This window comes from Seriola aureovittata, chromosome 1 (assembly GCF_021018895.1).
Source record: "Seriola aureovittata isolate HTS-2021-v1 ecotype China chromosome 1, ASM2101889v1, whole genome shotgun sequence".
Taxonomy (NCBI): domain Eukaryota; kingdom Metazoa; phylum Chordata; class Actinopteri; order Carangiformes; family Carangidae; genus Seriola; species Seriola aureovittata.
This window is the reverse complement of record NC_079364.1, coordinates 16485115-16501477: the sequence shown is the minus strand read 5'-3', so window position 1 is coordinate 16501477 and position 16363 is coordinate 16485115. Positions and strand designations below refer to the sequence as shown.

Sequence of the window (16363 nt, the reverse complement as noted above, 5' to 3'; positions counted from 1 at the left end):
TGCTGCTTTTATCTGCCCACAGGCCTCACAACAGTCAACATCTATCCAGTCCCTAACCAACTGACACACATGGAACTATCACAGTGAGTTCTGGCTGGGAATAAGAAGCAGTCATTTTTTCTCGTTTTTGAGCAGAGGTTCTGAGGTCTAAAAAAGTTGTTTTTATCATATTTTAATTAATCTAATCAGACACATAGCATAAAAGCCTTTTCGACGATCAAATATAGTGAAGTTTCACAGTATTTACAATACTCATAATGTCAACTGTTGTAAACAACTATTTGGACTTTTTTTGTCTGACAACTCAAAACCCCCAAATCTGCAATATTTGCTATGTTATTATGTTTAAGGCAGTACATCCTGAGACCCTCAGCCCTTGTCTCTAAGACTGGATTGACTTGGTATAGACCTTTGACCCATACATAGCATTTAAGGCTATTTCATTTTTGTGTTCATAACTGGATTGCAGTAGGCTTATTGTATACTTAGGCAGAAAATGCTAGTATGTCAGTCCCTTTTCTAGTCAACCCCCGATTTAAATTCATTATTTTTGTTAAAATACAGATAGACATCATTTGTATGCTTCAGTAACCCTTAAGGATATTAGTTTGGCTTCCAATTTACAGTTTGCTCACCCATACAATTAAAAAATAAAATGACAACTCTGCTCAGTTTGAGTGTTTCTGTGTGTCTCTCTATGTGTGTGACTGTGTGTGTGTGTGTGTGTGTGTTGAGACAGGAACCTTTTGGAGTACCTCCCGGACTGGGTGTGTGACTGCAGAAAAATGGAGATGCTGGACGTCACACATAACCTCCTGTCTGAGCTTCCTTCCAGGTTATTGGCCTTTTCTGCCACTAATCCTGAACCTTTTCTGTCGAGATTTTTTTCATGTTGCATAATATGAATTTATTCAGCCTTGTGTAATAAACAGCTGGCTGTCCTATGCAGAGTTAGAAGATCAGGTGCCTCATTACACATGGTTGTGCTTTTTAACAGCTCACTCTAATACCAAACTGCTTTTCATAATTCCCATTGGAAGATTTAGTTATGGTAGTGGAACCATTGAAAGAACAAGGCACCAATAACAGCTTGTATCAGGCTCTTTGTGAAAGCAATATCTGTGTCTTTTGGTTGCCACAATAAAATGTGGCCATCCTATAGTGCTTGGCTCATGCTTACCATTATTCACTGCCAGCCTTCAAAATTGGCATTTGCATTTGAATGAGATATCACAAAAGCTTTTGCAAATGAGATAATATTCCTCCATCCACTGTACCCACTCATGACTTTTGTGATGGTTTCAGGAGAGAATAAAAAGATGCTCTGCTGATCTGTTTGGGCAGCCAAGCTGTAAATGTCATTGATGGATTAGTAAGCATGGGTTGCCATGTCTGACAACTCTCCCTCGAGCTCCACAATAGTCAAGTCTGCACAAGTCTGAAGATGTTCTTCGGTTCCTTGGCTTTTGTTCATCTGTTCTTTTTTTTTCTTGTCTTTTTTCTTGTCTCTTCTGGCCTCTGACAGACTGCTCAACAGCTTGAGTTTGAGAAAGCTCCTGGCGGGGAACAATCGTTTGCAGAGAGTGCCTGACCTACTTGACCATGTCCCTCTGGAAGCCCTAGACCTCCAGCACAACAAGCTAGCTGAGCTCCCTGAGAGTCTCTTTTACAAAGCCTTAAAGTGAGTCTCTCAACCCTTTTTCTCTTTGTGTTTCCTTTGTCGTACTGTCCCCAAGACCATTTATACTCTTAACTGAGTCTTTTATCAGCTGGTTCCTCTGCTTTGAAACTTTTACTGGAAGTGTGTTCACTGTTATGTTGCAGTTGACAGTTATCGTATTGCAGCTTTGTGTTGTTTGGGGCATGAAGTATAGGTTGTATGAAGGGACTGTGGTCAAGATCATTGGAGCGTTCTAGATTGTAACTGGAGCTTCATTCGCCCTCCTATTTCCTGTGTGGAATCACTTAACACCCATTAGCAGTTCAAATGCTTTAATGTACTTTACTGTCTATAATGCTGAGGCATAATGGCAGTAACTGCTTTGTGCATGATGGTTTTCCTGATATGCTTTCTAAGAGCTGTACAGCTTCTAAGGGAAAGTAGTGACACTCATGGCTGATGGAAACAGTATAAGTCTGACTATAGAATCTAGGTTAATAACTAACATTTTTCATATATTCATATGTACAGTGAGATGTCAACAGTCTTGTAATATTTATAGCCTGCAGAGATAACATTGCACTGACAATGCAATGCCTGACTCTGTTGTTCTCATTTTTGGACCAGAAGGACAGGTTTTATTGCTGTTCAGTATGTGATATTTACAGACACTGACTTAACAACACTTATTACATAAGAACCAGTGAAATGACTGTCCCTCCTATATATGCGGGTTCAACAATATGTAAATTAAGTCTCCACTTGCAGAGATAAATGAACTGTCTCTTTTTAGAGTATCCTCTTCAGTACAATGAGAATCAGAGTGGAAATTAGAAAATTGTGAAGCCCCTAAAACCTCTATAACCCTAAAAAAATTCAGGACTGTGATCCAAGACCTCCATCATCTACATTTATCATTGCACTAACATTATGTATGTCCTCTATCCTGTTCACTGGAGGAGGTGAGGCCAAGTTCACTAGCATTAGCACATTTGCTGCTTTTACTTGTCTGTTTGGATAGATAAAATCACAGAAATATACTTTGCTCAGTATTTTTAATGTGAAGATAACTCTACAATAATGCCTCTGTTCATCCATCATGTACATAAAAACGGGGGACCTCAGATTTTTAGCTTAAACTTCTTCAAGTAAACGAGACAGGGATGGGTGGATACTCTCCCTTGATGCAATCCTGACTATTTATACTAATGTATAATGTTATGTTGTTATGTATGTTATTATTTTTCTACAGCCTAAAATACTTAAATGTGTCAGCCAATGCCCTGGAAAGTATTCCTCCCAGCAGCCAATCAGAGGAGAGCCTCAGCACACTCCAGGAGCTCTACCTGACGTGGAACAACCTGAATGAGAACTGTGGTGCTCTGCTGGTTGGACACCAGAACCTGCGGGTCCTTCACATTGCCTACAACCAGTTACTCTCCTTCCCTGCCAGGTGTGTTCCCTTGGCTATTTTTAATTAAGACTTAAGTTTTATTAGTTTTTTTTTTAGGAGAAAAAATACAAACAAAAAACAACATCATTGCCAGCCACCTTGACATCCACAACATCCACAAACCCCAAACATGATATATTACGGATTACGTACAGGGGGTCTTTGTACAACACTACTTAATTTGTCTATAAGTTTCCATGACTGGCAGAGTATACTGCAGAATGAAGGTAAATGACATTTTAAGCAGTGAGGATAAGGGGATAAAAGCTACCAACCATATTCCTTATTCCAACAAATATATTATCAATTTTGTCCATCTTGCAAAAATACAATCAAACTGTATAAATCATTTCTCAGTCTTGGTTGGGAGGCCAGTCTTTCCTTCTCATGAATCTCTGATAATTTCAAGCCTGTTATCTAGTGCAGGTGTGTTGGTCTATAACCATTTATGAGAGATTGCTTTTTTTGCTGCTGCAGTCAATATTTTCAGGAGGTATCTATCATTCACTGTTATTCCTTCTGGTAGATCGCCCAAATAATGTGACATGCACATAAATGAAATCTGCCATCCAAGGATATATGGCATGATTCTGGTGTTACTTTGGCTGTCATGTCGTTCAGTAATTAATTTTATTTGTAAGTCATTTTTAATGACTTATACGTTACTTTAAAACATTTAAATGTATTTATTTAAACATTTTTATTATTTTGTCCTGTTAATTTTATTGTGTCTTGTGTCTATTTAATTATCCTGTTTTTGCCTTGTTGGAAGCCCTTCATTAACTTACTGGATGTTTTGACAATTATTATATCATAATTATCATTACTGTTATTATTTTTTATTGTTGTTTTTTTATCATTATTATTGTTATTATTAACAAGAACCATTACTTAAGAAGCTATTTACATATACTTATATCCTATAAGGTCATATTAATCATATAAATATTCTACTTTTTCTGCTCCCTGGAGTTTTTCACTGACTTTTTTGTATATCTTTAGTAAGCTGAGTAAGCTGGAGCTGCTGGAGGAGCTAAATCTAAGCGGCAACAAGTTAAAGACTATCCCCTCCACTGTGTCCAGCTGTAAGAGACTGCACACTCTCATAGCACACTCCAACCACATAACTGTCTTCCCAGAGATCCTCAACCTGCCTGAGATCAAGGTCAGACTTGTGCTGATTTAATTTGCCAAAATGCTGTGTGTATGATTATATTATACCTGCTTCAGCTCATGTGTGTGTTGTACGTTAGCTTGTAGATCTAAGCTGTAATGAGCTGACTGAGATCCAGCTGCCTGACTCGCTGCCTGCTACTCTGCAAGAGCTGGACCTGACAGGCAACAGCAGCCTGATGCTGGAACACAAGACCCTCAACCTCTTCAGGTGAGTCACAAAGGCCAGACCCATTCAAAAAGGTCGCAGGTAACTCACTGAAATTTGTCAAGTATCAAACATAAGCACCAACACCTTGGCTTTAGATTCTGTAGTTGTCTGGACACATACTGGCATCACTGTTATATGTGTAACATACTGTATACTGTGCATTGTGCGTGTATATTGTGCATGTACATATACCTGTTTCTACAGTGCCTTATACCATATTTCTTCTCATTTTTAGTCATATCACCACCCTGAAATTAGACCAGAAATCCACCACGACAGCAGGGGACTCACTGAGTGTCTCCACTCCATGGAACCATGGTTACTCTGAAATGAGCGGCCAAAGGAACAAGTGAGTATTGCTTTTGGTTCCCATGTGTTTTCCTTGTTCATTTCTGAACATCTTAGTATCTATCCAAACTGTCATGAAATGACTACACACGTGCTCAGTGTGTAAACATATCTGTTTTACCCAAGTAAGACACTTGAGAATTTATTCAGTGTCTGTCCTCAGCCAGTCTTTTTAGTCCGTAAGCAGTGTGTAGGTTTACCTTGTTTCTCTTCTGTCATTGCTGCTTGGTGCATTGGATATACTGTCTCCAATGTAGTATATCCAATGCGCATACAGGATGTTGATGTACAAGCACGGTGCAGGTGTCTACCACTGAGTCAATATCTGAATCACTGGTAGGCGCCTAGTACTGACATAAGGGCAGTCAGTGAATCTTTTTAAAGAGTAGCTGGTGCAGTGGAGCCTAATCATTCTATTGGCTTTAATGCTTGTAACAATGTTAAGTGCATCACTGTTGAGACCCTGGTAAGCCTGGCTGCTCCTCCAGGGGCCCAGACACCACTGTCTTTTATCACTCCCTGACCTGGAGCTGCAGTGTTTAATGTTGAAGTATATATGAACTTTACCTCCGTATGTGAGTCAATGAGTCGTCATTTTATTAATGCGGATCCATTGTTGGGGACAGGTTGTGTGTGTCTGTGCTGACTGTTGACCAGTTTGGAGACAGTGTGGAAGCGTGTTATGGTATCTTTGATGGAGACCGCAATGAGGAAGTGCCTCGGCTGCTACAGTGCACCATGGGAGATGTGCTGTGTGAGGAACTGCAGCACTCCAGTATCGACAGTGTTTATATGTGCAACACTTTCCTCACCTCACACAGGTAAGACATATTTTTTATATGTTAGTCTTTATTAAAACCTCTTTCTGTACTTGCAAATAAACTGCAGTTGCTGCAGTGTTTAAGATGCAACCAGTGCCTTAAAGAGCTTTGTTTGTTTTTGAATGGTACAGGAAACTAGGTATGGCTGGCCAGAAACTGGGTGCTTCTGCTTTGCTGTGTTATATCCACCATGAACCTTCAGATCCAGGAGGCTACTTCAGCCTTACCGTGGCCAACGTGGGCACCTGCCAGGCAGTGCTGTGCCGGGATGGCCGACCTGTATCTCTCTCTAAGGTTTACAGCTTGGAGAACTGCACTGAGGAGATGGAGAGAGTTAAACTCAGTAAAGCCATTATTACCGAGGTAATGCACAGCTTGCTTGTATGTTGGGTTCCTACTTTTACATTAAAGCCATTATGTAGTACTTTTGATCAAGTGTCAATGTGCAGCTTCATATTCATAGGTGGATATATTATGAAGCCTCACACTCATCTGCAATTCTAATGGCACTTCTTTTTTATAGGATAACAAAGTGAGTGGAGTGACATGCTGCTCTCGCCTGCTGGGCTGCTCTTACCTTTCTCCCTGGGTGCTTCCAAAGCCCTGGGTGCACACTGAGCCTCTCTGTTCCCAGGATGAGTTCTTGATCCTGGGGAATCGAGCACTGTTTGAACGGGTCTCCTACCAGGAGGCCGTGTGCACTGTGCAGGCTGTACGAGATCCACGCGCTGCTGCCAAGAGGCTGTGTTCGCTCGCCCAGAGTTATGGTTGCAAGGACAACATTGGGGCTGTGGTGGTGTCCCTGCATATTGGCGAGGATAGCTGTACCTGTGAGCCACCGGTCTCCACCACTGAACCCCGAGGTCCCCCTCCTGCCTCCGCGCCTGTGTCTGTGACCCCAGGCCCCAGTGACCCAGCCACCCTTTCATCTAGCAGTGGTATTGTCTCTGAGTTCAACAGTGAGACATCAGCCTCAGAGGTGGGCAGTGAGGCAGGGTCCACCGCTTCAGATGAGCACCAATCCTCTGGCCTTGCATCCCGCCCAGAGAGACGCTGTAGCCTTCACCCTGCTACTACACTGTGTGGGATCATGGTGCCTGGCTCGGCTGGTGCAGGAACACACCCGGGCCTATTCCAGCGTCAACCCTCCTGTGCTACGTTCTCAAGTAACCAGTCTGACAACGGCTTGGACAGTGATGATGAAGCTCCACTTGAGGGTGTTATCTCCAATGGCAGCAAGTTAGAAGTAGAGGTGGACATTCACTGCTGTGCTTTCCAACTACGGTCAGGGGCCCCAGAGAGCCCCAAAGATTTAGATCTTGAAAAGCGAGGCTCTGACTATCCAAATGGCAAAATGCGCAGACAGAACAGCGTGGTGGTTTCTGCTACAAACGGCTGCCTGCTGGCTGTATGTGGGAGAGAGATTGCTGACCTTAAGAAGTCTCCCTCCACATCCAGCCTGTTTGGGAAGAAGCTGTCCAATGGCTCTGTGGTAGCCCCTGAAGACAGTCATAATCTTATTGAGGTGGCCCTGGAGGCTCCTAAAAAGAAGTCTGGTTACTTCACTGCCCCAGCACAGCCGGACCCTGAGGATCAGCTGATTGTGCCTCCGAGCTTGGAGCAGGAAGTCAGGGAGCAGCTAAGAGGCCAGAGCCCTCTAATCTCAGGCTCCTCTGCACCATCCACAATCCCCTCCTTAAAAGACTCTGTGTGGGATCATCCACACCCTCCTGCATTTGCCTCCAACCTGGTTCCAGGTTCAGGCCCAGCTCCCATCCTACAGCAGGAAGTCTATGATACTGCCCTCTAGAGGGGGGACACAGCAGAGCGGCATGTGGCTGCAATTATGTGATTGTGCCATTCCAGAGAAGAAGAGATTTTTCTCATACATGTGGGATTTTCCAATTCAAGTTGCCATTGAGATCTTTTGTGAGGACAAGACAAACATGTATGACCTTGATAGTTATCATCAATGATGCTGCATCATTAATTCAAGGTGAAAAAAGGGGTTTCTGTGCATGGTCTGAGTATCCAAGAAAGTAGGGGTGACCAAGGTCCCAGTTCATAACATGATGTTGTGAAAAGGATGGCTGGCTATCATAGAGCAAAACAAACCTGACCTGAAATGGGTTACCTCATGTGTTAAAAACATGTCAGCAACTTTTCCCTTTACTTGGAAAGTCAAGCAGTCTGGAGGGTGTATATGGGATGATGTTCAGTGAGGGCAAATCTCCTCTCCAGGGGCTTTGTGGTCTCTCTGGTCCTGGAGAGAGGCCCTCTAACTGCAACTTGAAAAAGTGCCTACTGTGGACGATTCAGCCTAGAGCTCCTCCACATCCAGGCTGTGTTTGGGGATGTGAGTTTCTTAGTTAAATTTGGAGGAGGGACAGTGTTTCCACGAGACCAGCACTGGCACAGCTTTTGCTCTCCTCCTCCTGTGGCTTACAAAGGAAATCAGACAGAATAAAGGCTTGTAAGGCACATTGGACTAGAAGATGTGAAGATAAAATAACTGCATTTATATGGCCAGAAACATTATGTTTATTTTTTATTTCTTATATCCCCACACAAAATGTATGGAATCTTCTATATAGGGTAAATTAATTCTATACAGTATGGTACACAACTACACAACAGCCAACTCAAATCAAAAAGTATTGCTGTTTAGAGCAATGTATTTTGAATAACTGACAAAAATTATAATATCGAAGTCATTCAACTGTACAGAGCTGGTGTGTTGTAGAATCCAAAAATCCTTATAACAATATAATCTGTGACAGTGCATGATCAAATGATCTCCTTTAAAACAACATAAGAAAATAAAGTTAATTTAAATTTAGTCAGTTCAATTGTCACTGGATAGTGGACTGGAGAGCCCAAGATGTTCGGATATCATTTAATTTCAGTCATTCGAACAAACCAGTCAAGGCACAAAAGTGAATTATTACACTGTATACTATCAAGAGAAGAAGGGTACATATATAATTTGTATGTACTGCAGGTTACTGACATTTTTACTTTTCATATCAAATTCTTTTTTCAGCTTAGATCTCGAATGTACTACCCACACAAGCAGATGATTTTCATGGTGTGTTATTTTGGCCCATTACACACGGAATTGACACCGTTTTGTCTTGTATTCTGTAACTGGTCTGTGTACACCAGGTGTCACAAAGTTTGGGACCGAACCCACAGTTCTAGAAATAAGCGCACAAGTTGTGACATAGAAACAAATTATGCCTTACTATAATTTCATATAGCTCTCCTTTTCACTCGCACATATTGCATTTATCCTTATTGCAGATCGGGGGCAATGCTTCTGTAGGATTCAACTCACAGGTTAAATATAAAAATTATTACCAGTGCAGCAGCAATATGAGGTGGTATAATAACATACTGATTCACAGGATTTTTTTTTCCCAATTTAGTTACATTGAGTGTGTTCCCAAGTTTTTTAATATATTGGATCAATCATATTTATCTCATCTGAGCGTAGCCTGTCAAAAACTGCATTATTTAAATTATCAGTTAAATATCATGCAGCCCTGGAAAACTTCAGTTTGCCCGTTCCTGTACCTCCCCACCTTGTGCCATAAGAGCAGGTAGCTCTGCTGGGGCTGCTGTGGTTATAAGAAGGCCAAAGTTGGGTAATTGCTCATGTCAGTGATTACTGCATTAGATGTATATTTTTAGTTAACACTCCAAGTTGATAGTGGTGCAGTTCTGGCATTCCATAGCATTTGCATAGCTGGACCTTTCAGTGTTCCCTTTTAGCCTTAAAATAACACTACTCAGTATTTTTGAAAGGAGGAGCCATTTCTTTCATCCCACTCTTGTTCTGTTTGTGACTGAGGTCTTTAGCTCAGGGGGTGTTGTTAGTTAAAGCAACCCCTCTATCCTTATTTTGCTCCGTGGGAATGAGTGATAAGTCGCTGATGAAGCCTTAATTGATGTGTGAGTCTGAATCTTTTGTTGTTATTTGCAAGTTTTGTCTCTTGAAACAAACAAACACTGTTAAAAGCACTTTGTATATAGAAAATAGTAATTTTCAAAGTTATGTATATTTGAGTTTACTATATGAGATATTGATCAACACAGTGTGCTGGGATTACTGAGGCTTCCCTCAGCCCAACATATCACCTCTTGTCTAAGAATACATAGCCAGTGGAAATGATGATGATGATGTAAAGTGACAATAATTCATTTACAACATTCACTTTTTGGTGTGTTTTTTATTATATTAAACATTTCTTAGTTTATTAGTTTTTGTTTGCTCTCAGCTACATCTGAATTTTTCAGAGCGTATTTACCTATCTTAGTACCAAACAGCATAATATACATATTTAACAACTCTAACACTATTTGCCAACATAACTGTTACTCTATAATAATGTAAATCATTGGGGCCCCGTGAGGACATACAGATATGTTTTACAGTATTTATATCTAGTATCAGTATTTGGTTGAAGCATTGTGATAATTGATACCTATACTAACCATCTGGCATATCAAGGTTTCTGAAATCCCTCCATAATAATGACAAGTCAGGGAAACAGAACTCTAAGATAATAAGTTTACATCAAACCACTGATATTGTCTTTATTATGCTTATTCAAAATTCAAATACTGATTTCAACTAAAGTTTTGGATTCCTAACTAGACTGATAAGGCTAATAATTTATTTCTAGTCACTTTATTGATCAGACGGTGCAGTGTCTAAGATGCCAAACACTGGGGACTCTGTGGTTCTGACTGTAGCCTGTAACCCACACATGTTGTCCAGCATCTGGACTGATGGCAGTGAGACTCTGATGGCCACTGCAGGCGCACCTGCCACAGGAGGAGCTTGAGAAGCTGTAAGACAAATGATTGTGAATAGTATTAGTATACATCAGAAACAAGTAAAAGTAAACAGGGAAACTGAGTTCTTTAGCAGGTTTGAAGAGGAGAAAAGGAACTTTCTTTAACTTTTAGTTGGTAGTAGTGTTTGCAACAGATCTTGGGAATTCCCTCATACAAATATGCAAAGTGTCAATTGTATTGTATATGTATATATACACATATATATATACATACATACATTTATATCAGAGCTTCTTTTTCCATCACATAAAACTACAAGAATCCTTTTTCTCAATATCTGAAAATGAATATTGACTGATGTATGTATGTGCGGTGTATGTACTTGGAACTGCGTGTGTAAGTTTCATTGCTCTTTTATTGTGTGAGTACGTCTCTTCCTTTCGCTCATTTGCAATGTAATTTGATTATTCTGGTCCCAGTTTTGCCAAGTCAGGCTCCGACTGTATTGCAGTGCTACGTTTATTGTTCTTCAGAGCCACCTGGGTCAGTTTCTTAAACAGTTGTACACTCATTGTAAATGAATTCTGTCTGTCTTCTGGTTGATGTCATATATTCACCTACTGTCCTGTCCTTCCAACATGAAGCGTATTTGAATAATGATCCATTACTAGACTAATCAGTGTGCATGTACATATGCCAACTGTGTGGGTAGATACAGGAAGAGGAAGCACAGGGTACAGTGCATTGAATTAAATATTCCCTTTAATTCTTTAGTGGAGGGGGTCCAGTATTATAATGCTCATAAACCCCTTCCTGCACCAAAAAAGAGGGTATGTGCATTTGAGTAGGCTACAGTGTCAATGTTTTTTTTAACTGCTGATCATTTATTAACTGTTAATGATCATTTCCTCTCTGCACAACTTAACAAGCTCCTTGTACAACTACAGTATGTTGCAAAATGTCTGTTTGTGTGTGTGTGTAAAATGAAGCTTAAGTGCACACGTACAGTAAGTGTATGCATGCTTGTGTGAATAATGGATTGACTGTAATTCTGTGTGAATATGGTGAATGAAACTGATCGAAGATGCTCCAGTTGTTTAACATGTGACCAAAGTAGCCATTGTTTAATCTCACAGTTCCTTTCTGTACATTATTTTCTAGAAATGCTTTGAATATTTTTTTCTCAATGCCAAGAAGCTGATGTTTATTTTTGTACTTCATCGTTCCATGCAAATCTATATTTCCCTCTCCACTACAGAATTTAAAGTGACTGGGATTCTACAGAATACTGTCTCTCATTACGGTACTTTATTTGAAGGTACTAATTATAACTGTATTTAATGTTGAAAGCATGCCCTAAATATAAGTCAACTTAAAAACATAAGAGTGCATACAAAATGTGATTTATTTGTACAAACTGGAGCATATCTAATATTTTTGGGTTTGTATTCTAGCATGCAGATTACTGCTAAAATTTAGTTTTATGTTTACTAATTACAAGATTTATGATTTAGGAACAGGACTAACAATGAGCACTTTTGCTGTTTGTCAGACAGAACTGTATTCCCCTGAACTTTGAGAGTGGAAGGTAGTTGTTATTTTATTTGAAATGCTGCTATCATTAGTTTTGAGCAGACACGCTGTTTCTAAATTAACTTTAAGCCAAGTAGCAATAAAACTTTTTACTGTGATTTTTTTTGTCCAGTGTCCATTTTGCTCACAATTTTTATTATTATTTCATGCTAATGAATATAATCAAAATTACTGCTTTTTGGTCAGTACAAGATATGATGCTGACAGTTTATTTTGTCATTAATTTTAAAGTCCTTAATTATGATGTAATAGGAGGTTATTTATATATTTGCCTTGGTCTCTATTTATGTCTCTCATTCAGTTAGCCTAAATGCTTCAGAAAACAGTAATGAACAGAGAACACTTGATGCTTTGGAAATATGTACATTCAAGATCCATGTGTTGAAGTCATGATTAAATTCCTCAACACAGTAGATCTGCCATCTGTTGGTGAAGTTTAGAATGACATGTCTATTATAATAGTTGACAAATGCCAAAGAAAAATAAGGTTAAATGTGACAAGACTCCTGGTTTCCATGTTTTTCCTGTGAGTGATGGAAGACCTTTAGGCAGAACAAAGTCTGACATCTAAAAAAATGGGAAAATATTGTTGCTCAATGGATATGCAATTTATTCTACTGAAATACTGTGGGTATTTTATGCATAAAAGACAAAATACTAACTTCCAAATCATAAGACAAAGTATAAAGCAGAGGATGCTTTGCTTCCCTGCCTAGGAAAGACATTTGACACTGTCACCACATCAAGGTCTGGAGACATTTAATTCCAGAGTCAGTTCAGTCTATAACAGCAACAGTTTGTATCAAGACTAAACTGCCAGGATTAATGATCATCAGACTGAATTGAGATTTATGGATTGCACAATAATTCATGTGTAGGACACAAATTATTTTAACTAAGAGATCAAGACCTACGGAAGTGTACCTCGGTAGCATCATTCTTAAAGGAAGCAGCAAAGGCTGATAAATACACAACCAACTCTTCTTGAACAAATGAAAGGAGTTTATCTCTGTCCTTTTTTGTCAAACATTTTCAGAGTATCTTTTCTGAACAAATGTAATGAAAAATGACTAGTGAAAAATCACTGATTTGCAATTTGAGTAGTTTAATATAACTATACATTTATACAAAATGTAACAGACACCATACACAGGTATATAAACTGCAAAAGAGATAATAATAAAAAAGTATTCTCCAAAATCAAATGTAAACAATCAAAACATAAAAAGTGTATAAAAAAGCTGATTCACCAATCACATTCAACAAAAGTTAAACAGTTACACCTAATAAAAAATTATAAAAAACTATCCATGTTTTCTGGTGGCAGAGACTTCTCCTCAATCTCACTTTTGCCATATGTTGAAGAGAAAAGGCATCTTAAAAATGACTGTCCTCGTTTGTTCTTTGCTTCTTTAGCTCCCGCACTGACCTGAAAGCTCTGACAGCTAACACTGCACCAAAGATGAAAACAAACACCCCCAGCACCCCAAAGAGACCTCCTGCAATATCTGCACCGTGGAACTGGCAGTCAAAACCCTTGTGCCCTTTGCTCTTGTACATTTGCTCTCTCTCTTCACAGATTGGATTATTGTAGGTTTCTTTAACCTTAATGAAGTAGAAGGCAAGTGCAGGGATGTAGCCCAGGCCGATCAGGAAGTTCAGCAGAGCCTCCCCCAGCAGCACAGGGGGCCAGCGGTAAGGGACTCTGAAAATCCCCAGAGTAAGCATGGCACAGGCGTATATCATTAAAACCCCACCGCAGGCCATGGTGAAGATGTACGGAGGTCGCTTGAGCTGATGGAACAGCTGGTCCAGCTCCTTCACCCTGTCTACATCAGCTCCAGTGAAAGCATTGGCCCCACCAAAGTGATAATAGTAGAGTCCACCGAGGCTGGCCAGATCACGGTAACCCCCATTGTTGCTGTATGGCACTCCAGCGCAGATGATGATAAGCAGATTCACAAACAGCTCCATAAGCTGGCACAGACCTGGGAGATACAGGATAAACACAGTACTGACATGAATGTATAACAACATGAAGCAGTGAGACTAGAGCTGACACGATGAGCCAATTTATGATATTATTGATTGACCAAAAAAAATTTTCTGAGCAAGAATGCCAAATAATTACTGATCGCAGTTTCTCTGATGAGTGGATTTGCTGCTTTTCTTTGTCAGAAATGATAATAAATTGAATATCTTTGGGTAATGGACCCCCAAAAAACAAGACATTTGATGTAACCCAAGACCCTAGAAATATCTGATGGGTTTTTTTTCACTGTTTTCTGACATGTTATATTAAAAATCATTAATCAGTTAATTGAGAAAAGCCTTTTAAAAATCCCATAGTAGTACAATATATAATATTATGGCTTATTATCATGTACAAGGCAAATTTTGAGTATGCGCTCTGTGAATGTAACAATCAAAAGCAGTGTTCCCCAAAGATTGAGAATGTAAAGCAAACAGCACGTAAGTTAACTAAAGCACATTTAGTGAGTGAAAATTAAAAACAGATAAATTTGACATTGTTAAATATATTTGGGGACCCTCCCGACAAATTCTTAACATACACTGACAGGCATGTGCTTTGAACGCAACTAAGATTTCCCAGAAGGACCCTAAAATAAATATACTTGCCTCTACTGGTTAAGATGTATCTGAGATTGTAAAGCGCTTGTCTGTGTTGCTGCTCATAATGCTCCCGTTCAGAGTGATACAGTGATGTCTCTCTGGACCTCAAAAGACAAAGTTTTTTTTCAGTGGGACAGAATTGATTCTTTATCAAAAAAACATGTAATTTTACATAAACATACAAATAAATATGTTGCATAATCCTGATTCAGGTTGTCTTTAGTTTGTATGGAATGACATCACAGTGAGCGCAGGGCCTTGATTATTGAAAGTACAAGCTCCCTTACAGTCTCGAGGGTCCTTCATGGTCATGGTTGTGATCTTTGTAAGCAGGTGGCTCCCTGGAAGAGGCAGTTGTCATGTCCCTCTGTCTGTATTGTTTGGCTCGCCTGTCACCAGCAGAGCCTCTCTCATCCAAGTCTCTTGGCTTTTGGTTGCGGCCTCTGCTATCATATGAAGAGTGGTCTCCATCGTGTGAACCGTCCCTGCTCTTGTAGTCTGTATACACATCACTCCTCTGGTGGTGTCTTCCCCTGTCAGACATCTTCTGCCGACAAAAGAAGATTATGGGCATGAATCCTATTACAGACTCTAATAAACTAAGTGGATAGTTGGCTTGTGTCTCTGTTACTGCCACTGTGGATAGTAAAAAAGCATGAACTATTTAATGGAGATTAATGACCAGGTGAGGTAAAGGACGTAAAATTGAGGTTTCTTCATTCATAGTGACTCGAAGAGAAAAAAAAAGGTCATGGGCCCACATGCAGAAGTGGGGCGTATTAACTATGAATTTGATTATATATAAGAAGAAGATCACGTCTGCTAATTAAATCTGACTTTAACATGATTATTATTTTATTTCGACGCGGGAGGCCAAAGGATATTCTTTTAAAAGGCTCACAATTCAAAGCAACGCCCTTGCCTTCCCTGCTACTAAATTCATCCGTGCGATTCGATGTCTCTACGTAAAAGTGAAATAGTTTTAGGCTCGTGAATAAAACAAAGATACAATGTCAAAACTTCCTACTTTTGAATTCTGTCCGAAATTAGGTCTCTTTTTCGTTTGTGCCGAGAAAATAACAATCCACCAACTTCCTGTGTCGGATTTCCTTCTCCTGTCTCTCACCTGTGCTGTGCCACGCCCACTAGTTTAGAGGTGATTTAGTAGGAAAATACAGTGACTAATTTCAGGTTTTACAGCTTCTTTTTCCAAATTATAGTAACCCTGTTTGTTGGGTGTATAAATGGTGTATGTGTTTATTGCAGCATTGTAAGCACTTTATTTTATGACCAGAAAACAACATTTAAGTGACTAGTCAGTTTATATACTAATATTTCAAGACTCCGGCAGCATTATTGGAAATCAGTAAAAACCCACATGTGTGTAAAAATTGTTGATTTCAGTTGTCCCCAACTTCCAAAAACAAAAATTTGCGATTCATGCCTCAACCCGGACGTGAACGCACACAGTGCACGCGGTCACGTTTAAATCATGAAGCTCGCGGCAAAAGTCATTTTGGCATTTCCGACGAGGCGTAGATCATTTCAAAATAAATGTCACTATGTGTCACTTAGCTCATGCTTAGTCCCAGATGCTGTAATGACATGGGACAGATACTTTGTTCATCCAGCTCACTGATACAAATAATGACTGAAGAAGACTATGG

The 16363-nt window shown here is 39.7% G+C and overlaps 2 protein-coding genes across 4 annotated transcripts in view; one reads left to right on the top strand and one right to left on the bottom strand.

Annotated features, from left to right (window-relative positions):
• phlpp2 (PH domain and leucine rich repeat protein phosphatase 2) overlaps positions 1-12160 on the top strand; it is a 39391-nt gene extending 27231 nt beyond the window's left edge. The window contains exons 10-19 of the mRNA XM_056381282.1: positions 23-83; positions 740-835; positions 1526-1681; positions 2913-3113; positions 4116-4278; positions 4367-4497; positions 4733-4846; positions 5472-5666; positions 5798-6029; positions 6190-12160. Coding sequence (XP_056237257.1) covers positions 23-83; positions 740-835; positions 1526-1681; positions 2913-3113; positions 4116-4278; positions 4367-4497; positions 4733-4846; positions 5472-5666; positions 5798-6029; positions 6190-7476 — 2636 coding nt within the window. The 3' untranslated portion in view covers positions 7477-12160. The remainder of the gene's footprint in view (positions 1-22; positions 84-739; positions 836-1525; positions 1682-2912; positions 3114-4115; positions 4279-4366; positions 4498-4732; positions 4847-5471; positions 5667-5797; positions 6030-6189) is intronic.
• A 993-nt stretch (positions 12161-13153) lies between these two features.
• Positions 13154-16134, bottom strand: marveld3 (MARVEL domain containing 3). 3 transcript variants are annotated; one of them, XM_056377468.1, is made up of 4 exons: positions 16075-16134; positions 14984-15240; positions 14703-14800; positions 13154-14050 (listed from the first exon to the last, which is right to left on the bottom strand). In XM_056377468.1, the coding sequence occupies exons 2-4, from the start codon at positions 15238-15240 to the stop codon at positions 13440-13442; spliced, it is 966 nt and encodes a 321-aa protein (XP_056233443.1). In that variant the 5' UTR covers positions 16075-16134; the 3' UTR covers positions 13154-13439. The 3 variants fall into 3 exon arrangements, with proteins under 3 accessions (XP_056233443.1, XP_056233427.1, XP_056233435.1); XM_056377452.1 differs by lacking the exon at positions 16075-16134 and adding an exon at positions 15724-15810 and having other exon boundaries at positions 14984-15243; XM_056377460.1 differs by lacking the exon at positions 16075-16134 and adding an exon at positions 15724-15810.
• Between the last annotated feature and the right edge of the window lie 229 nt (positions 16135-16363).